Source organism: Odocoileus virginianus, chromosome 9, assembly GCF_023699985.2.
Source record: "Odocoileus virginianus isolate 20LAN1187 ecotype Illinois chromosome 9, Ovbor_1.2, whole genome shotgun sequence".
Classification (NCBI taxonomy): Eukaryota; Metazoa; Chordata; class Mammalia; order Artiodactyla; family Cervidae; genus Odocoileus; species Odocoileus virginianus.
The window spans coordinates 48,389,619-48,412,827 of NC_069682.1; the positions used below are offsets into that span (position 1 = coordinate 48,389,619).

At 44.6% G+C, this 23,209-nt stretch overlaps 1 protein-coding gene across 4 annotated transcripts in view; it reads right to left on the reverse strand.

Moving 5' to 3' along the window:
- Nucleotides 1-6,211: 6,211 nt before the first annotated feature.
- Nucleotides 6,212-23,209, reverse strand: part of UBOX5 (U-box domain containing 5) — a 45,285-nt gene continuing 28,287 nt past the window's right edge. For 3 of the 4 annotated variants that reach the window (XM_020882873.2, XM_020882870.2, XM_070472352.1), the window contains exons 2-5: nt 14,916-15,010; nt 12,564-13,746; nt 9,341-9,502; nt 6,212-6,924 (exon numbers count right to left, since the gene is read on the reverse strand). In XM_020882873.2, the coding sequence (XP_020738532.2) occupies nt 6,716-6,924; nt 9,341-9,502; nt 12,564-13,746; nt 14,916-14,969 (1,608 nt within the window). In that variant the 5' untranslated portion in view covers nt 14,970-15,010 and the 3' untranslated portion in view covers nt 6,212-6,715. Of the gene's footprint in view, nt 6,925-9,340; nt 9,503-12,563; nt 13,747-14,915; nt 15,011-15,147; nt 23,198-23,209 lie in introns of those variants that run through there. The other variant, XM_020882874.2, reaches the window with a different exon arrangement.

Below are 23,209 nucleotides of genomic sequence, written 5' to 3' on the forward strand. Positions count from 1 at the left end.
TTACTTGGTGGCTCAAGGCTTCAAGAGTGAGTGTTTCAACAAACAAAGCAGAGAGACAGCCTCAGAAATCACGTAGGGTCACTGCTGCCACATTCCATGGGCTGCAGCAGCCACAAGCCTGTCCACAGGGTCAAGAGAAGGAACAAAGAGCTCCTTTGGGTGGACGCATGCTGAATAATTGGCAACCCATCATTTGAAATCATCCCAGTGGTGTGAAGTCAGGAGGCAAGTCTGGAGACTACGGTCTGGAATAGACCTTTCCAGGAAGCACTGAAAAGAGATACGGAAGCAGGAGCACAAATTTCTGCGGGAGGGAGATGGGAGGGTAACAGGGGGATTTGAAGAAGAGTTGCTGACTGACATCACACATCATGTGAAACGGCATTTTGGCAACTGAATCTCTAATTTTGCTCCAGACTTAGCCTCGTGGGCCATGGCTTTCAGGCCTCAAACAGACCAAGCTTGAACAGATCCAGCCAGGCCACCCAAACCTGCCCAGGGGTTTCTTGAGTTGAGGAAACTTTCAGGAGCTGAGACACCATCATTTCCGTTGTCTCATTACAGGTCAATCTGCCGAGGCTGCCTGGCGCAGAAGTGCGTGCCCCGGCATCTCATTTCCCCCCCCCGTGTTCAAGCTTCCTCTCCCCCTCCTCGTTCCCAGGGGCCAGATCCCCTCAAGCCTGATCTCATCCTTGAGGTGGGAGGGAGAGGAAGGCAGGTGAGAGGGGCTCTCTCTGGGGGATCCTGGTCTCTGAGACAGGCTAATTACAGACTTCCTAATTAATGAGCTGTGGGGTTGCATTTCATCAGCTGAGTCACGGCTGATGTCTGGGCCTGGGCCCGAGGGGAGACTAGGAGGAATCATGGGAAGGGGAGGCTAGCCTGTGATTCTGCTTCCCACATGCTAATTCTCTAGCCTCTCTCTTTTCAAACCCAGTTCTTCTTACCAGTTTAGAGGGTATCAGGCAGAGGGTGTCCCTACTCCCACCTCTGCTTACTGATATTTCCCTAGGACTGTCCCCCAGTCTGTCCATCCCTTATGCCTGCCCACCCCACCAGGACCACATAGGTTACCACATTGATTACTGTTTCCCAATCACCCAGTTTCTCTTTTAAACTGGATCTCGCTCAGCCACATACATCTCACAACTGGAGTGGCTGTCTGTACCATGGCAGCCACATCTCAGGATCCTAGCACCCACTGTGCTTGGCACAGCGAGCTAGAGATCATTCCTGAGCCTCTTTCCCATCTGTCTCCTTGCTCCTTCCCACCCCCTCCTCTTTCAGTATCTGTACTTTTCCATTAACATTTCAACCAGGAGATGTATCCATTTACATGAATTTCAAGCTGCTGAGACTGAGACTTTATGGGGACGGGAGAATTCTCTTATTTGGGGGCCTAGAGGTGTAATATTTTTGAATTTTCAAAAGCTGTGCTGTAGCTTGGTCATGAGTTGTTATTCCACACTTTTTTATGCCTTTAGTTCTGGGCCTCATGATGAACTTGGGCCAAAGTGGATAGGCTTCTCTAGGTTGTGGAGTTGGATGGTCTCCCACCAGATCAGTGCTGGCAGTGCCCCTGTGCCTTGCATGAGGTTCCCATTCAATGGAGGGATCCTTAGAGGCTCTGTGGTGACAATATCCAGGCCACCTCTGTAGAGGGGACCTGAGTCTGCTCTTTCCCAGCCTCTACTACCTACAGAACATCACCGGGGTTAAGTTGGTGACCTTAGAATCAATGAGATGAGGTCTTCATGGAACTAGGCCTCAGCTTCCTCCTTCTACTGAGAGTTGTGAGGATTAAATGAGATAATACATATGAAGCACTCAGCATGATGCCAGAACAGGCGTGCTCAATAATAGAAACTTTCTAAAAGACTTTGAATGCAAAGGTCCTTTGTTTGTTTGTTTGCATACCTGGGTGGGTTTCACAGTCTCTATAACCTCTTAGAGAACACATGCAGAATCCTGTGTGTATAAACCACTTGTTCCTGGGCCTACCTTCTGGAACCGCTGTCCCCTCCCACAGGGGGAATGTGGCTCTAAGCTCATAGGCATCAGTCCTGGCTGCTCAGGCTGCCTGTGGTTGGGGCTGGAATTGTTTTCTTCATTTTTTGCCAAGGAATCTTTGGGCTGGAATCCTATAGGTGGGATAGCAGGTCAGAGGGATCATGTGTTTGTAGCTTTGTTAGATATTTCCCTCCATTCCCACAACTTCTTGCTTTCCCTTGAATACTGCTTGCATTCCCACAGCCTCAATAGCAGATTGTGGTCAAATTTTGAGATTTGTGTCAATCTGCTAAACAAGAAATGGTATTTCAGGCTTTTCTAAAAGTCTCATCATATTATGAGCAAGGTTGAGCACTTTTTGACATGCTTAAAATGTCATTTGCATTTCTTGGTGTGTCTTTCTTGTATTTAGAAGCTATATTGGTTTAGCTTGTAATTTATGTTCTTACTTTGCTAATAGTGGACTTCTTTTTCTATATATGTTGTTGTTTTAATTTTTTATGTAGTTAAATTCATCAGTCTTTCCCTTTATATGTGGATTCTGAAATCAGGAGTCGTTCTCATTTTCAGGTTTACAGGAATTTCCTCATTTTCCATTTTCTTCTAGTTCTTAGATGATTTCCTTCTTCCAGTGACTCTGGCACCACTCACTGAAAGATACCCACCCCCCTCAATTTCCATATGCAGTTGAGCCTGTTTCTGGATTTTTATTAAATGTTTCATTGGTTTGTCTGTATATTCTTTAGTTTTCCCAACCCCCAACTCAAACTGTTCATTTTAAAGTGTTTTTTTTTTTTTTTTTTGTTATTCTGGCCTGTTCTTCAAAATAATCTTTATAATAAGAATAGTGTGGGACTTCCCTGGTGGGGCAGTGGATAGGAATCCGCCTGCCAGTGCAGGGGACATGGGTTCGATCCCTGGTCCAGGAAGATTCCACGTGCCATGGGGCATGTGTGCCACAGCTACAGAGACCGAGCTCTAGGGCCCTAGAACTGCAACTACTGAGCCTGCGTGCTGAAACTACCTGAAGCTGATGTGCTTAGAGCCTGTGCTCTGCAACAGGAGAAACCACTGCAATGAGAAGCCCATGAACCACAGATAGATAAAACTGACACACAGCAACAAAGGCTCAATGCAGCCAAAAAAAAAAAGAATAGTGTGTATGACAAGGGCAAGTGTCCATTAAATAAGGTTAAGGGAGAAAACAGACAACAGAGCCACACAGCATATACATGTGTGTCTTTTTCCTTATAGAAAAATAGTGGAAGGGAAAGAGCCAGGAGAGCCTTGTTTCAGTGGTTATCTTTCAGTAATATGGCTATGTGTAGCCTTATCTTCTTACTGATGCAAACCTTAATGGAAAAACTATGCCAACCGCCACACGGCTTCTCACCCTCTCATCCTCCTTCCCCCTCACCTCCCCCGTGCCACTCTGGAGACCTTGTCACAGCTCGGGGCCACAGCATCTCTTTGTAAAGGAGGGCGCACATTACCGCCCAGAGGAGCCCGGGGTTATGGCCTCTGCCAGATCTGGGGGTGGGGTGGTAGGGAAGGTTCAGGCATACCTGATTCCCCACCCCACTGTCCTGCTCTCCATTAAAAGCTCTACACCTCGTGTTCCTTATTGCCCAGGAGGCTGATTCCTAAGGGGTAAGGGAACACCAAGGGCCATTCTCACCAAGTTCCTACTCCGGCCCAGCAATGTACAATAGAACTTTCTTTGATGGTGGAATGTTGTTTTCTGCGCTGTCCAACAGGGTGCCACTAGCACATGTGACTATTAAGTACTTCAAATATGGCTGGTATGACTTTTTAAATTTATTTTTAATTAATTTAAATAGCCACTCTACTGGCCAGTGCTTCTTTGGCCAATTCCCAACCCAGTCACTCCCCTTCCACCCTAGAGTTGGAAGGAAAGAGCCTGCCTGTGTAGGTGGACTGAGAGGCCGGGCAGGCTGGTGGAGGCTGGAGAGAGGGCTGGAGAAGGGGGCCAGCACACCAGCAGCCTGCCCAGCAGCACAATACTGCAGGTGGGAGGTGAGCAGGAGCCTGGCAGCCTGGCAGGCAGCTTCCTCCAGGGGCAGGTCTCTTTGTCTGCAGACCTACTTACAGCAACCCAGGCAGCATTGTTTCCTGGGAAATGGAAAAGCACCCAGCAGCTTAGTGGCCTCAGGCTGGAGACTCATGGGAGGAAGCAGGACTGAAGAGGGGTTGGGGGAGCCCACCTGGCCCCAGGACCCAGACGCCACCTGGAGGTGGGGTAACCTGGGTACAGAGCTCATCTCGGCGATTTGGTTTTCCTACTTCTACTTCAGGAGTGTGAGGCCCTCCCTTCTGTTTGGGGCTGGAGGACGATGGCAGAGAGGGCATGAGTGAGGGCAGAGTAGCCAAGGACTGGGACCTGGGGGCCCCAAGGAGGACGCCAGGATGTGGGGCAAGATCTCACACTGCACTTTTGAGGGTGATTTGGAGACCAGCCGCTGGGGCTGTTTCCTACCCTCAAAGGGCCCAAGGTTGCATGTCCTCCAAATGGACTTCATGTTGAGAAAATGATACCGAAAAGGGGAACTGTGCCCCCACAGGACCTGTGGTCAGGCGAGAGGGCAGAGGGGTCACATCAAGGCTTTGAAGTTCTGAGTCTCAGTCAGTAGAGTCCAGCTCCTTGAGTTTGTTGGTTACCTGCTTTGTGCCTGGCCCCAGGCTCTGGTGAGAAACGAACTACCCTTTGAGTCTGTTTGGCAGCAAGAGAAGGTATCCTCATTTTCTGGGGGAGAGAAACTTGGTGTGTTTCTGGCAAGGATGGTGAAAAAAACACTTCATTCTGGGGGACTCCGTGAGATATAAATGGATGCATCTCCAAGGATATGGATGTGTCTCCACCTGTCCATCACAGGGGCTCCCATGCCCAGTTTCCCCCCAGAGCTCCCTGGGGAGCAGAAGTGTGTTCAAAATGCAGATCACCAGGACCCCTGCAGGAGGGGAGGCAACACTGCCCTCAACTGGGCATTCTGAGCTTTATGCTGACCCCTGCTGGAGCCTCCTCAGGCTCTCAAGTTGGGAGAGACAAGACAAACCCCAGAGGGAAGGCCTTCCAGCAGTGAACTTGCTCTTGGGGAACTAGGCTGTTAGTTTCCCAAGGCAGTGCTTTTGCTACAAAGGGTGGAGCTTCTCCTAGAACACAAGCACACAGGAAGATAAGGGAAGAATCTGGAGTGTTTCAGACATTTAAAGCCAAAGGACACACAGGTGCTTCATCAGCCAAGAGGCAAGTCCACCAATGTAGACCCTGGAGACTCATAGAGTCATGTGAGGGGTCAAGGGAAGTGTCACCAGGAGGCAGAGGAGAGGGTGGGATTACCTCTCTAAAGCCACCTTTGTGGACATACACACCTTAAAATACATTCTGTAACCCCAACCCCATCTCTCTGGAGTCTTAGAGACTCTCTACGGAGTCCAAGAATGGAATTTTTAATAAGCTTCCTCCTTCCCCATTAGTCTAAGAATTATAGTTCTCCCCACCCTGTGTGCAAAGCACAGAAGCTAGTGAGAATGCAGGCCTCCTCCCCTGGGGGTCTCCCTAGAACAAAGGGGAGGCAGCAGGCCTGTGGGAGTTGAGGAGGTCAAGTGGTTCAAGACCCTGAGTGGCTTGAGAGACCCCCCACGCCTGTCCACAGGTGCTCGTGGTGAAATCTCAAATACAAAATAAGAAGCATCGCTTCTCAGCTCCTCCTTCCCCAACATACACAGAAGGGAAGAGAGAATAGCACACTGTATTTCCTCACTGATATTCTTCCATGACTGGGACCTACTCCATACAGTAAAGTTGTAGGAATATGTAGTTTCCATAAAACAAAATTTTGAATGGAAAAAAAAAAAGATGCAGTCTATAAACAAGTATCTTTTCTGAAATAGGCCCCACACAGAAAAGGTACCTCCCCTCTCAGAGGGCAGTGCAGCTCTGGCAATGCGCAGCTAAGCCAGGGTCACCCACCGAGGGGGCTGCTCAGCCCTCTCCATCAGCATGCATGTCCCCCCACAGACCCTCCTGCATCAGAGGCACCTGTCCCTTCAGGTCACTGACCCACATTACAGTCCGACAGGGTTGCAGTGACTGCTCACGGCTGCCCTGGGACAGTCCCACTCTGTGTGGGTGCAGTGGGGGACAGGAGTATGAAAACACAGATGAGAGGAAGTCCACGGCAGACGTCAACCATCGCTTTATTAAGGCTCAGAGTGGTTTGCCAGTCAGAGGGGCTGAGTCATTCACTCCACAGATCCTCGCCGTGTTCCACTTGTGGGTGACACTGACGGTGGAAGCTCTGAGAGCCAGAGCCACACTCACATCCGCCTTGGAGGATGAGAGGTGTGTGCAGAGAGTGTGGCTCAGAGTGTGGGACTGGCTCTGGCAGGGGTGCTGGCAGGGAGGCACTGGGGGGCAGGGACATCTCCCCCATCCCTCCCAGCCCAAACTATGGCTTTGTTATCCTATTGCCACGTGAGTGGGTGCGGAGGGCCTCTTCCCCACCCCTCACTCCACAGGCCCACGTGCTACACTGTGGGAGGAGACAAAGGGGAAGCCCTGGAGAAAGCAGAGCCCCCCAACCCTGTGCCTGGGACCAAGCCAGACCTCAGGAGCTCTGAGCCCCCCATTCACTCCTCCTCAGCTCCCCACAGCGATGGGTCTCCTCAGGTTGAGGCTGGTCACTCAGAAGTGAACCCGCAGAACGTCCTGGCTGGCGAACGGCTGCTGGCAGGCTGTGCACGTCACGGCCGGGGAGCGCTGCTTCTCGCCCAGGCAGGGCCGGCACAGGAGGTGGCCACAGGGAAGCTGGTACGCAGACTCCCTTCTGAAGTAGGGGGAGAACACTCTTTTGCAGGATGTGCATTCAGGGCCCAGGCTGCTCCCAGACTGCTCTGGTGAATCAGGGGGGAAAATAGACCAGGGTTAGGGAAAGTGGTCCCCGGTCCAGACTCCATCTGGGAAGCAGGGCATGCGCCTGGAGTAGAATAAGAAGCTTCTCTACCCTGCACCTCTGCAGCAGCCTGGCTTCCTCCCTCCCTAGGTCACCCCTGACTGATCAGGGAGGAGAAGGTTCTAGGGAGCCTGAGAATCTGGGGAGCCTCCTCTCGATCATCAGTGCTCCAAGAAATGCTCAGGAAAAGCTGGCTTTCGAGGGCTGCTGGGCAGCACTGGGCCCTGCCTACGGCTCTCCAGCAAGATGGACTTTCCCCTGGATAGGCTGCCAAGGTCAGAGCAAGGCACATGCTCATGGTGACAATCCTGATAAACTGCAAGAAAGGTGAGATGTGACAAGCAGAGGAAAAAGCAAAATATGGTGTGATATACCCAGGATGAGCAGGTTAAGGGGGGACGGAGGTCACCAGAGGGGCAGGGCTGAGGTCTGTCTGTGGCAGACCTGCCTGCTGAACCTGGCCCTGCATCACTGTAGCCCTGGAGCCCAGCTGCTCCCCTCCCAACCTGTCTGTCAACCCCCTTCTTGTGCTTTAGGCTCTCCCCTTCATGCTTCCCACAAGGTTCCTGCATGAAGGCCACAGTGGGCAGGTTCTGCCACTCCTCCCCAAGCTATACCTGCCGCTCTCCCTTCTCTCATGGTCCTTGCCTAGGGTTGCTGCTCTCTCTCCATCAATCCACGCTCACCTGGAGAGAGCAAGGATGGCCTCTTGGGTGAAGAGCCCTAAGAATAAAAGGGAGCCAGCCATGCATGAGTGAAAGAGACACCAAGGACAGAGAGAGGCGGGTCCATTAAAGAAACAGAAAAGACAGGTGTGATGCAAAAGAGTGCGGCTTCGAGAGTATGGCAGAAGAACATGCAAGACCTCACAGGCCGCCATTTCTACTTTATTCCAAGTTCAACAGGATATCTTGGAAGAATTCTAACAAGCGTAATATCATGATCTGGCTGACATTCTCAGAAGATCCTGAAGGCTCCTGTGAAGAGGACGGGCAGGGTAAGGGTGACTGCAGAGGAGCAGCAGAGGCTGTACGGGAATCTGGGGGAGCAGTGCAGGAGCCAGGGCCAAGGCAGCAGCAAGAGTGATGCAGCAGAGAGGACCTCCCTGAGATCTACTTTGGAGGAGTGTAAAAAGGACTTGATGATGAACAGAATGTCAGGAATGTTGACGGAAACCAAGGATGACCTCCCATGTTATGGGCTTGACCACGGGGTAGAAGATGCTTGCTCTTTACCAGTGACTGGATAATGGGGGGCTTTGGAGGACAATCTTCGGAGGCGCCTGCAGTTCTGAGTTAGAAATTCACTTAAGATATCCATGAGTTTCCCCTATAGGGGTGCCAAGTAGCTGTAAGGGAGGTCAGGGTCTGAGTTCCAAGAAGAGGCAGGAGCTATATGTGAACATGGGCAGTCACTGGCCAAGTGGTCTCTCACTTGAGTGGTACAGAGTATAGCAAAGAGGGTCCAAGACCAGAGTCTGGAAGAGAACAAATAATCACCAATGGAAACTGAAGAGACACTGTTGAAAATTGGAGAAAAAGAGCATAACATCTGGAAGGCCAAGACAGAAGATGTTTCAGGAAGGAAGGAGAGGTTAGCCACAATAAATGCTGCCAAGAAGGTAAGTGACCATCAAATCTGCGGTCATGGAAATTGCTGGTCACCTGGATGAGACAGGTTCTGGGAATGATCAGGATGGAAACATAATCAGAGAAACTGGGAGGTGGGGACAAGAGGCAGAAAAGGTAAGTTGGCCTGGGATCCAGGCAATGAGAACAGATGCACTTTAGACAGGCAGGAGGAAGAAAGTGTCCACCTTATCATTAGCCCTGCCAGATTTCACCTTGTAAAAAACACCCCAAGTTCTCTCACTTTGTATCCTGACTGAGTCTATCGTCCACTGTGGTCCCAAGTTCATTTTAGGCAAAACTTGGCTCAGTAAGCTACCCCTGTTCTAAGATGCTGGTTAATAGGGAGGGATGAAGATGACATACTCAACTAGAAATCACTCTCCACATTTACATAAAGTTACCACAGATGTCAGATGGGAGACAGACTACATTTAAAAAAACAAGCAAAAGGGAGAAACAAACAAATGTCCTCAGGACAGAGTAATTAACATTAGATCTTACCAAAATCATCAAGCCCCAACACCATTGAATTACTAAGAATTAACTAAAGAAAGCCTTTCCTGTGAAGAGTTACACTTCATAGGCAACTCCTCAATTCCCTCTAGAAAAGGAAAGGCCTGGGTGTTGGAACTAGGGGAGCCTGGGTGTGGAGGTCCACAGAGTCCCAGAGGTATGCCCCCACATTCTGTTCAAGGGTCTGAGGAGATGCACAGGGCCCCTTCTTACCTGAGCTGGTGCCGGGCCTCCAGGAAGTATTGTTCCCTCTTGTGCTGAGGTGCTGGAGCTGTCCCCTGGTCAGCCGAGCTGTGAAGGAGGGCATGGAGCCAAGGGTAGATGTCAAGGCAATTTCCAAGCTTTGTGACAGTTTTTGCTCATGGGACACTGGGCCTGTTAAGAGGTACACAGACCACAATATCAAGAGAGAGTTCTGGCAAAAGAGAAAACCAAAACACAAAGTCCTCTGAAGACCACAAAATAGTGTTTCTTCTTCTTTTTCAAACATTCTCACTTTATTAATTTATTTATTTGTCTTTGGCCAAGTCACACAGCATGAGGAATCTCAGTTCCTCGACCAGGGATAGAACATGTGAGCCCTGCACTGCAAGTATGGAGTCCTAACCACTAGACTGCCAGGGAAGTCCCACAGAATGGTACTTTTAACTTCAAATAGACACAAGCATAAATAAAGTCCTCCCTAGTTTCCACTAATAGACTGTGATAACAGGATACCAGGAGGTAAAGCCCTGGGGTTCCTGGCAGTTCTTACCCATCTCACATTGCTTTCAGGATTCCTGGGCTCTTGGCCAGCTTTCCTCCTCCTGTACAAATTACTGGGCAGGCCTGGGCCACCTAGTGGCTCACCTGCAGAACTGCACCCTACTTTCTGAAAGCGTCCCTACCTGCCAAGGAAGTAACTGGGACAAGCAAACGCCCAGCCAAAGAACCCAGAGATTTGCCAGGATTCCCCAAAGTGGTACCCTAAAAGTACCCCAAAGTAGGGAGTGGAATGTTTGTTCTACAGCATGTAGGATATATGATATCAGCCTGAGGCCTTGAAGGAGCACTAGTCAGCGTGCTCCTGTGTCACCAACAGATCTCTTAAGGCTAACACCAATGGAGACCTCCACAAACATCAAGGTCTAAGCACCTTTCTCTTCATCTTACCCCATTGCACTTCAGATGCTTCCAGGAGTTTCTGGGGGTCTTGTTTACTAAAATTTACACTCAAAGTCAGAGAAAACACAGATGTAATCTTTAAGTTACTATCTGTATAAGCCTTTTAGACTAAGAGAGGAACTTTAAAGAATGGTAAAATCTAAACAGACTAGTTTTCATAAGGAAAAAAAAAAGTTGTCAGAGCTTTCTCCAAAAGCACCAAGCACTGACAATCACAGGGGAATTTTATCAACATGCAAAGTGTAAATGATTCTAAAACTATTAAGTTGTTCCAGAGTTTAGAAAACAAGAATTTCCTAATTCTTATGGAATAAATCATCAAAACCAAAACGTGACCAAAAATGGTATGCACTTGTGAACACACACACCCAACTGCAGTTCAATCTCATTAATGAATGCAAAAATCCTAAATAAAAACACTAGCAAACAGAACCAAGCAGTACACTAAGAGAAGCATGAACAAATGAAATTTCTTACAGGAATATAATAATAGTTCAATATTAAGAAGCCTACTAGTAATACTTTACTGCATTATCGTTGTTGTTCAGTCACTAAGTCATGTCCAACTCTTTGCGACCCCATGGACTGCAGCATGCCAGGCTTCCCTGTCCTTCACTATCTTCCAGAATTTGTTCAAACTTATGTCCATTGAGTCAGTGATACCATCCAACCGTCTCATCCTCTGTTGCCCTCTTCTTCTCCTGCCCTCAATCTTTCCCAGCATCAGGATCTTTTCCAAGGAGCTGGCTCTTTGCATCAGGCCAAAGGATTGGAACTTCAGCTTCAGCCTCAGTTCTTCCAGTGAATATTCAGGGTTGATTTCCTTTAGGATTGACTGGTTTGATCTCCTTGCTGTCCAAGGGATTCAAAAAAGTCTTCTCCAGCATCACAATTTGAAAGCATCAATTCCTCGACACTCAGCTTTCTTTATGGTACAACTCTCACATTCATACATGACTACTGAAAAAACTATAGCTGTGACTATATGGATCTTTGTTGGCAAAGTGATGCCTCTGCTTTTTAATATGCTGTCAAGGTCTGTCACAGCTTTTCTTCCAAGGAGCAATATCTTTTAATTTTGTAACTGCAGTCACTGTCCACAGTGATTCTGGAGCCCAAGAAGATAAAATTTGCCACTATTTCCACTTTTTCCCCCTTAATAGATATGCAAATATGCCATGAAATGATGGAACCAGATGCCATGAAATTAGTTTTTTGAATGTTGAGTTTTAAGTCAGCTTTTCACTCTCTTCTTTTACCCTCATCAAGAGGCTCTTTAGTTCTTTACTTTCTGCCATTAGAGTGATATCATCTGCCTATCTGAAGTTGAAGATTTCTCCTGGCAATCTTGATTCTAGCTAGGTGACGCAGTGGAAAGGAATTCACAGGCCAATGCAGGAGACACAGGAGATGTGGGTTTGACCCCTGGGTCAGGAAGATCCTTTGGAGTAGGAAATCACAACCTACTCCAGTATTCTTGCCTGGAAAATTCCATGGTGAGGGGAGCCTGGTGGGCTACAGTCCATTGGGCTGCAGAGTCGGACTTGACTGAGCATGTACAAGGATGTGAGTTTAAGAATGTGGCACAAAATCAATCACTTTACTGCATTAAAAGATTTAATGATTAAAAAAAAGATTTAATGATGAAAAATCATAATATCATCTCTATGATATTGAAAAGGCATCAGACAAAAAAAAATGCATCAGACAAAATTCAATCTTGGGTAAAAACAATGAATAAAATAGGAATCATTGGTGTGTGAAAGTGCCTGAAGGCCCCAATGAACCCCACCTCCTGCTACTCATATCCTTTGAGTGTGAAGTGGATTCAGTGACTTGCTTCCTACAGAATACAATAAAAGTGATGTCACTCTGTGATTAGGTTCTACAAGACTGACTTCCACTTATTTGCACATGCTTGTTTGCTGCCCTTGAGAAGCCCTTGTGGCACAGAATTGAGGGCAGAATCCAGCCACCAGACAAAAAGGAAGTGAAGCCCGTAGCACAACAGTTCAGCAAGGAACTTAATCCTTCCTTTGAGATAGCTGCAGCCCTGCCAACACTTTGATAGCAGCCTTGAGAGACCCTAAAGCAGACAATTCAGCTAAGCGATGCCTGGATCCCTGAGGGAGAAGCTATAATAAACGTGTGATTCTTTAAGCTAGTAAGTTTTGGTATAATTTAAGCTAGCAGAGCACGAAACAAAGTGCCAGGGCCAAGGGTCACCCAGGAGGAAAGACAACATGGGGCTTGGACACGGGACAGGGGTTACCTGTTGAACAATCCATGAGCTCACTGGCAGCTTTCATTTTCTTAGCAGTGTGCTCTGAGGTAGAGGGTGAGACCAGAAGGCTTGTGGTAGAAAAACAGGAAGCATTTAAGCCAAGGCTACTGTCTGGGCCATGTTCGGCCTGCTCCATCTTCCTTTTCCGAGAGGGCAGAGCAATGGAAGAAGGGGCCACTGCCAATGCAGTCTGTGCTCTCCCGAGCAGCTGGCAGCCAGGGATGGAGTGCTGGAGCAGGAAATGGTCGATCCGTGCCTTCAAGGAAGGGTGAGGCAAGGGCTGGGAGTGTGGAGTAAAGGCTACTCCTGTGAAAGGGTCACTGGGCACTCGGCCCCATGTGGCTTCACTGCGGTTACACTTCTCCAGCGTGCTCTGGTCAATGACCTTGCCTGAGGGCAGTAGCATGGGGAAAGGCATGATCTCCAGGGTGATGGGATCTAAGAACTCTTCAGGTATATCCCGAATTACCTCAGCCAGCTCCTGTAGGCTAGAGGGGGCCTGCTGGCCTTCAGACTGGCCCCCAGAATCACAGTCACTCTCCATGGGCAACGCTGGAGCCTGTAAAGACAAGTCCTGAGGGAGACTCTCTGAGGCAACCAGCAGGACACTGTCTATCACTTCCTGAGAGCAGGTTTTGGCTGGCTGACCCCATACCTCTAACCGCTTGATACAAGGGACACCACCACCTGTCACATGGGTGATACAGATCTTGAGATGGGCCACGTGACTAAGAGAAAGAGCCCCTTTATTCCAGAGTTCTTGGGCCACAACAGCAGGGGAGGGGAGTGTGGCTTCCATTGGACCAAAAGGGGGCCTGGCCTTGAAGCCCCTGTGGCTAAATACCACTTGGCTCTGGTTTTTCAACAAGACTTTGCCCACCAAAGTGAATGCTTCCTTGTCCGGAATGGATGGCTCATCTGGGGTCCGGCACTCAGGGGTATTCCAAGACGCTCTGCTGGATAAGGCAGATGTGTACATTTCCAGGCCAGTGACATTCTGGCCTCCCCCAGCTGAGAGATCTATGTTAATCCTACAGATTTCCACATTGAAGGGAAAGGAAACTGTCACATAGACCGGTGGCTTAATGAAATACTCTGTCCTAAAACCATGACTTCTCTTTGTGAGGTCTTCAGAGATGAGATTTTCTACTTCATAGCCATCAGCTGATATCTAGATTTAATGACAAAAATGAGACACATTGATTTGATGAGCTCTAAATCAAGGTGAGTTTTCAAGACCTTGTCACTTCTAGTAAAACTCTAAAGAAAATCTGAAGTTCCTCATTTGAAATTTCCTCTATTATATCAAATTTTCCTATTCTTTCTTTGGCATGCATCCAAGATCAAATGAAAGGCCAAGGGCAACGGTGCCCCTAAATACTGCCCATCCTTAAAAAATGAGCAACAAAACTCTGTCTAACCAACCAAAATTGCTTCAAAATAACGTCTCTATGAAAAAGCAGCAGATATACAAGCTTTTTTTAACCTTATTTTTAAATTTCAGAGGATGAAAATGTACAGATTTAGGGGGAAACGAAGATGTTCACTGAAGTTTCCAATTTTGTATTTGGACTCTATCACTTATAACAGTTTCCCCAGGAAGGCACAACAAAGGAGCTTCTTGTAAATCTCTGAATGATGTAACCTGGTAAAAAAAAGTCTGCATAGGAACAAGGACCACAAAAGACTATGGGAAATTTAAAACAGTGAATGTGCTAAGGGTGAGACTATGAGTAGCTTTTTCTCCCTCTTAATATTACCAATACTTGTCATAACCAATGGAAATTTTAAGGTATCATTGTCTGAAGGAGTCAGTTTAATAATCTGGGAACCTGAAAGAGTGTGCTGCATGCAGAAATTCCAAACTGGGGAGAAGTTCAATTCTACTCTGGGAGTTTCCTTACTCCCTGCTCTGGACTGTGGAAACATACCCTCCTTTGCACAAAAGGGGAGGCAGCTTAATTCAAACAATAAAGCACAAGGAATCCATATAACAAATATAAGCCATTATTTCTAGCATGAGAAGTTAGCAAGAACAGCAGTGAGAGAATTTCTACCTTCACTCTGACCTTGAGTGAAATTAAAATTTATCATCAATGATAAATTGACGAAATCTGGAGAGAAAAGAACCCTCCACAAAATGAGTCACAACTCAGCTGTCTGACTTTAGAGGTGCAGCCTGACCCATGCTTACCTAAATATCATCTGGTAGACTCTAAAACAATGAGGGTGAAAGCACATTAAGCCTGAACTGTCTATATAAACAAGTAAGGAAATGGAGGAAAACATGAAAAATAGATGTCATTTATTTATTTATGTGTATATACTTGTTCTGTTTACCTTGTTGCAGTAAATTCTTGGTCTGAACTGTGGGAGACAAAGATTTATTACCATCTTTATGGCTGAAAGGATAGCTTCCAAGCATCAGAAATAGCCTTAAATGAAAAAATAAAACTTAGTATTAGACAAGTTAAAATTCAAATCTAAACTCTTAGGAATTGATTCCTAAGAGATGAGAGTTAAACAGAATAACAACAAAAATTTAACATACACTCTCATGGTCTATACTTACTCTCTTTCTATACAACACGCGATGATTACAAGGGAGATTTCTTTTGCAGATTATGTGGTTTGGTTCTCTGGCTGGCAGCTGTTCTAAAGCCCCAGTGGAAGCAAGGGCCTATCAGCTCTGCAAGGAGCTCCCAACAGGAAAGGGAGGGTCAAAAGTAGATGAGCTCAAAGTAAAAAGACGACTACTTAGTTGGAAGGTTTAAGAATGAAAAGGGTCATAGAAAATAATCATAGTGGTGCTATGCATCTTTCATTTAACACTTGTTAATGCAGTTATGTTTTATTAAAGTGAAAACAATTAGAAGAGTAAAAAATATTAATATTGAGAAATAGAAAATCTTAAGAGTTGAAAACATCTTAAAAGAACATCTAATTCAAATCCAACTGATCCTTGAATAAGGCAGGAATTAAAGGCATTGACCTTCCACACAACTGTTGAAAATCCACATCTAATTTTACAGTCTGCCCTCTGTATTGATGGTTCCACATAAGTGAATTCAACCAACCTCAAATTGTGTGGTACTGTAGTATGTATCTAGTGAAGAAAACCCATATATAAGTGGACCTGCACAATTCAAGCCTGTGCTGTTCAATGGTCAACTGTAGTCATTTTGAAGACCAATATCCAGGAAAAGGGAAATGGATGAAGGTCAAAAAGTACAAACTTCTACTTAAAAGATAAGTAAGTTCTGGGGATGTAACATACAACATGGTGACTACAGTTAACACCACTGTATTGCATATATGAAAGCTCCCAAGAGAATAGATCTTAAAAGTTCTCAACACACACAAAAAAATGTAACTACATGAGATGATAGATATTAACTAATCTTGTTATGGTAACCATTTCACTATATATATAAAATCATTATGTTGTACACCTTAAACTTATACACCTTGAATTATATAATGTTATATGTCAATTAGAGCTCAATAAAACTGAAAGAAAGAAAATGACTAATGTCCAACAGCCTTTGTTACATTCTCTATAGAGAAGCAGGGAAGCCACTAGAAACATCCCTCCTAGTGGCAAGCCTCTACAGTGGATCTGCACTCCTTGGAAAGGCCAGCCAGTCCATGCTTTTCCATCTAACAGACAAAGCCATGAAAAACTCCCAGGAAGGACAGGGCCATACTCTGCGGTCTTTGTTGTTGTGCTCAGTAGATGCTACCTGCAGAGGCCAGGCACATTGGGCTTTCTGCAACATTTTAGTGAGCAGTTTGATTGCAGCCCTGAAATTAAAAGACGCTTACTCCTTGGAAGGAAAGTTATGAGCAACCTAGACATACTGAAAAGGAGAGACATTACTTTGTCAACAAAGGTCCGTCTAGTCAAGGCTATGATTTTTCCAGTGGTCATGTATGGATGTGAGAGTTGGACTCAAAAGAAAACTGAGCATTGAAGAATTGATGCTGTTGAACTGTGGTGTTGGAGAAGACTCTTGAGTCCCTTGGACTGCAAGGAGATCCAACCAGTCCATCCCAAAGGAAATCAGCCCTGAATATTCATTGGAAGGACTGATGCTGAAGCTGAAACTCTAATACTTTGGCCACCTGATGTGAAGAGCTGACTCCTTTGAAAAGACTCCAATGCTGGGAAAGATTGAGGGCAGGAGAAGGGGATGACAGAGGATGAGATGGTTGGATGGCATCACAGACTCAATGGACATGGGTTTGGGTGAACTCTGGGAGTTGGTGATGGACAGGGAGGCCTGGCGTACTGCAGTTCATGGGGTTGCAAAGAGTCGGACATGACTGAGCAACTGAATTGAACTTCTGCACAATGAGGTTCTACAGTGAGACTTTTGAAGGTCTGTTATCTCAGCCTAACCCCTATGTCTGTTCTACATATGAACACAAAATATTTTTTAACATGGTTTTAATACAGGCAGAATTTTCTAAGAAGGGAACTTCCATGTAAATTATACGAAGATCAGACTTGGTTTACTTCAGGTTTTTACCAAGAGGAATTCACTTCTGAAAAGCACATCACTAAGAGAAATGCTAATATATCTGACAGTCCACATTTGTAGCAGTCTGCATTCTAGATGATTCTATATGTTGGTAAAAGTTTCTGATTACTTTTTTTTTTTTTGGCCATGCCACGAGGCTTCTGGGATCTTAGTTCCCCAACCAGGGATCGAACTTGTGCCCAGGCAGTGAAAGAGCCAAGTCCTAACCACTGAGCCACAAGGGAATTCCTTTGATTACCCCTTTATGCCTTCCAGTATGGTCATATCCAAACATTCACACATGAGAATAAATTTTCACACTTTAAAATTTCTACTTTAAATTATTATTAAGTCTTTTGTGTGCACATGTATGTGTTTGTTTTACAACTACACAGTAAGGTTATATTATCTTTGACTTTAAATTCAGGACAGTACATTACAAAATATGTATTATTAAAAGAGAGAGATGAATCTGATGGAATAGAAAATCCTTGGCCTAAAGTCTCCCAGTCTTTGTTCAGAACCTGTGCCGAAAACTCCTTGTTCTTCTCATTTTTGGAGGCATACATGCCGTCTCTTTGCCAGCCTTCTAGAATCTGCCCTGGAATCAACATGGATAGTTGACAGAACTCCTTTTTTGGAAGATTGTTCTAATATTTTCAGGCTGTTAACATCCTTATTCTCCATAGTAACTCAAAAATTAGTATCTAAGGAATTACATCTCCAAATATTCTCAGGGCCCTTGTATGTACCTCCTTTTGGTCAGGAAACTAGAATTCATTTAGAGCAGCATTTCCTTCAATTCTCCCAACCAAGTAGGGCAGTGCCTTCTTGTTAACTTTTTGTTTTAAATGAAAAATTAAGCCAATGAGTTTAGTTTAATATAGAAGTATTATTGACTCGATGGACAAGAGTTTGAGCAATCTCTGGGAGATAGTGAAGGACAGGGAAGCCTGGAGTGCTGCAGTCCATGGGGTTGCAAAGAATTGTACATGACTGAGAGACTGAAGAACAATAACAAAATGTGACTTGTACACATAAATATTGAAGAATTAAAAAAAAAAAAAAAGAAGTATTAAAATGATTATATGGGGCTTCCCAGGTGACACTAGTGGTAAAGAACCTACTTGCCAATGCAAGTTAGACCTGGGTTCGAAATCGCGGTCAGGAAAATCCCCTGGAGGAGGGCATGGTAATCCTCTCCAGTATTCTTGGCTGGAGAATCCCATGGACAGAGAAGCCTGGCAGGCTGCAGTCCATAGGGTTGGACAGTTGAATATGACTGAAGCATGATTATATATGATTATAAATGATTATATAGCCCAGACCAAGGAAACAAAACATTTCTCCGAAGAAAGCAAGCCTAAGATTTGCCAAAGGAAAACAGATAATATATCAACAGATGGTGACAGGACCAATTCGCAGAACTAAGCTGGTCCTAGATAAATTGGTGAAGTTAGCCAGCTCCAGCATTTGTGAGGGTTTTCTTTTCATTGCCACAAGCACTTGTCTCCTCCCTTCTTTGCTCTGATAGAAGGTGGCTTTGGTAAGAAAAAATAAAGAGACAGAAACTGTGTTATAATATCAAAATACTGAGAAGTGTTTCCTATTAGTAAGACAAAGGCAATCATCTCTATCCCCACAGTTCACATCTTAGGTCTTTTCTCTGACTTTCAGAGAAAAAAACAAACTCTGGCAGAGGTAACAACGCTAACCCATTGAGGTACTGATTTGATCTCTTAATGGAAGGCACTGATTCCACTAAGATATACATTCCTCCTGTCTCTTGTTACTTTCTTGGACATTTCACACTGTGGTCTTTTAACTTTATTTTTCCTATTATGATATTTATTTATCTGAGAATGTAAATGTCAGAATCAGAAGAACCTGGGTAGGGGTCTTCTTGGAGTCATAATGAAGAGCTTTCCTATGAATATGAAAATAAATGGAAAAGTCTTCAAAACTTATCTGAGTACCCAATGTAGTAAATGGTAGCATGAGATGGAGTTGCTCAGATCTGACTACCCTCAGGACAACTGCCCTTGTGGCTTGGCTATCACCAGATACCTGTTCTTGTGATCGGACTTGAAAGATGACCAGGATGAAAAGGACAAGGGCTTTCAAACTTTTGCTATCTCATAACTTAAAAAAATTTCACTTCAGATACCTGACAGTAGAGAATCTGATGGCCCTTCCAGTCAGTGCAGCAAATTAAAAGAGTTATCTGAATTGTATCTCAGAAAACACAAGGCTCACTCTTCTCGTAAGTCATTAGACCAAGACCCTCTAGTAGCAAAAACACAACTCTGGCTAGGGAAGCATATACACAAAATGACTTAGAAGAGGCCACGAGGGTTTGTTGGCTTTTTAAAATATTTTTTAACACCAAAAGTATTTTGTACTGGGGTACAGCCGATTAACAACGCTGTGGTAGTTTCAGGTAAATAGCCATACATAGGCATCTATCCATTCTCCTCCAAAACCCTCTCCCCTGCAGGCTGCCACATAACATTGAGCAAAGCTCCATATGCTATGCAATAGGTCTCTGTTGGTTATCCATTTTTAAATATAACAGTGTGTACATGACCTTCCCAAAGTCCCTAGCTATCCCTTCCCCCACAGCAACCACAAGTTCCTTTTCTAAGTCTATGAGTCTGTTTTGTAAGTAAGTTCATTTGTATCATTTCTTTTTAGATTCCACACACAAGGGGTATCATATGATATTTCTCCTTCTCTGACTTACTTCACTCAGTATGACACTCTCTAGGTCCATCCACATTGCTACAAATGGCCTTATTTCATTCTTTTTAATGGCTGAGTATCAGTCCATTGTATATATGTACCACATCTTCTTTACCCATTCCTCTGGACATTTAGGTTGCTTCCATGTCTTGGCTATTGTAAACAGTGCTGCAATGAACATTAGGGTGCATGTATCTTTTCAGGCCATGTTTTTCTCTGGATATATGCCCAGGAGTGGGATTGCAGGGTCATATGATAGCTCCATTTTTAGTGTTTTAAGGAACCTCCAAGTGGCTGCACCAATTTACATTCCCACTAACAGTGCAGTAGGGCCCCCTTCTCTCCACACCCTCTCCAGCATTTGTTGCTTGTGGATTTTTTGATGATAGCCATTCTGACTGGAGTGAGGTGATATTTCATTGTAGTTTTATTTGCATTTCTCTAATAACTAGTGATGTTGAACATCTGTTCATGTACCTATTAGCCATCTGTATGTCCTCTTTGGAGAAAGTCTATTCATGTCTTCTGCCCATTTTTAAAGTGGGTTTTTTTTTTTTTTTATGCTATTAAGCATCATAAGCTGTTCATAAATTTTGGAGACTAATCCCTTATTGGGAACATCATTTGCAAATATTTTCTCACAATCTGAGGGTTGTCTACACATTTTATTATTTCCTTTGCTGTGCAAAAACTTTTGAGCTTAAGTAGGCCCCATTTGTTTATTTTTGCTTTTATTTCCATTATTCTGGGAGATGGATCAAAAATGATGTTGCTGTGATTTATGTCAGAGAGTGGTCTGCCTTACGTTTTCCTCTAGGATTATACTGTCCAATCTCACATTTAGGTCTTTAATCCATTTTGAACTTATTTTTGTGAATGGAGTTAAGGACTGATCTAACTTCATTTTTTTACATGTAGCTGTCCAGTTTTCCCAGCACCATTTGTTGAAGAGACTGTCTTTCCAACATTGTGTAGTCTTGCCTCCTTGGTCAGAGATTAATTGACCATAGGTACATGGGCTTATTTCTGGGTTTTCTATCCTGTTCCATTGATCTGTATTTCTATTTTTGTGCCAATACCATACTGCTTTGATGACTGTAGCTTTGTAGTATAGTCTGAAGTCAAAGAGCCTGATTCCTCCAGCTCTATTTTTCTTTTTCAAGATTTGCTTTGGCTATTTGGAGTCTTTTGTGTCTCCATACAAATTCTGAGGTTTTTTTGTTCTATTTCTATGAAAAATGCCATTGGTTACTTGATAGGGATTACACTGAATCTGTAGATTGCCTTGGGTTAGTCATTTTGACAATACTGGTTCTTCCAATCCATGAACATGGTATATCTTTCCATCTGTTTATGTCTTCTTTGATTTCTTTTATCAGCATCTTATAGTTTTCAGAGTATAGGTCTTTGTCTCCTTAGATAGGTTTATTCCTAAGTATTTTTCTTTTTGATGCAATGGTAAACAGAATTGCTTCTTGAATTTCTTTCTGATCTTTCGTTGTTAGTGTATAGAAATACAACCTATTTCTGTGTATTAATTTTGTAACCTTAGTTAGTTAGGTCAGTCGCTCAGTCGTGTCCGACTCTTTGCGACCCCATGAATCACAGCACGCCAGGCCTCCGTCCATCACAAACTCCTGGAGTTCATTCAAACTCATGCCCATCGAGTCGGTGATGCCATCCAACCATCTCATCCTCTGTCGTCCCCTTCTCCTCCTGCCCCCCAATCCCTCCCTAATTCATTCATGAGTTCTAGTAGTTTTCTGGTAGCATCTTTAGGATCTTCTAAGTATAGTATATGTCATCTGCATTTAACTTCTTTTCCAATTTGGATTCCCTTTACTTCTTTTTCTTCTCTGATTGCTATAGCTAGGACTTCTAAAACTATGCTGAATAAAAGTGGTGAGAGCCGACATTCTTGTCTCCTTCCCTCGTTAGAGGGAATGATTTCAGCTTTTCACCACTGATTATGAAACTAGCTGTAGGTTTGTCATATATGGCCTTTATTATGTTGAGGTATGTACCCTCTATGCCCACTTTCAGGAGAGTTTTTATCATACATGGGTGCTGAATTTTGTCAAAATCTTTTTCTGTATCTACTGAGGTGATCATATGGTTTTTATTCTTCAACTTGTTGATATGGTGTATCACACTGATTTTCTGATGCTGAAACATCCTTGCATCCCTGGGATGAATCCCACTTGATCAAGGTATATGATCTTTTTAATGTATTGTTGGATACAGATTGCTAGTATTTTGTTGAGGATTTTTGCATATATGTTCATCAGTGATACTGGCCTGTAATTTCCTCTTTTTGTGGTATCTTTGTCTGGTTTTGGTAACAGGGTGATGGTGGCCAGGAGAGGCCACAATAGGTTTTATTCAATTTAAATCTTAACAACTGATTAGCGCTAAAATGGGTACCAATATCCTTATTTTGCAGACGAACAAACTGAGGCTCAAAGAAAGATGAAGGTAGGACTCAGATTCTAAATCTTTCTAAACCACTCCGGTTATTGTCTACTTGGACACAATTTACCTTGAAGGATTAACCAGGAAGCTATACGGCTTAAAGTCAGATGTTCTACAGATAACTTACAACCTTTTTCCCTCCTGTTACTTACATCTAGGTTTGGTATCATTCATTAAAAAAAAAAAAAATCAATTCTTCCAAACTTTTAATTAATGTGGCTATGCTCTTTTGTTGTTTAGTTGCTAAGTCATGTCTGACTCTTTTGTGACCTCATGGACTGTAGTCTGCCAGGCTCCTCTGTCCATGGGATTTCCCAGGCAAGAATACTGGAGCAGGTTGCCTATTTTCATCTCCAGATCTTTCCAACTCAGGGATTGAACCCACATCTCCTGCATTGGCAGGCAGATTCTTTATCACTGAGGCATTGGGAAAACCCTGCAGCTATGCTCTACAATGCAGGAATTTAGAAACCTTGACTACTATTTACAACATCTGTTCAAGCATCTCACCTCATGAGGCTTCTCAACCTTCATGTTTGCATGCTAAGTCACATCAGTTGTGTCCGACTCTCTGTGACCCTATGGACGGTGCCAGGCTCCTCTGTCCATGGGATGCTCCAGGCAAGAATACGGAAGTGCGTTGCCATTTCCTTCTCCAGGGGATCTTCCTGACCCAGGTATGGAACCCGAGTCTCTTGTGTCTCCTGCACTAGCAGGTAGGTTCTTTACCACTAGCACCACCTGGCAGAGGTTAATTTCCTAAGTCAACTATTAAAGCATATGGACCTGTATCTGACCAGACACAGCCTATCTGCTCTCCACAGTGCTTACCAAAATCTAATATGAGAGACTATTTATAGAGACTGTTTCTGTCCATCCACACTGTATTCTTTTTAG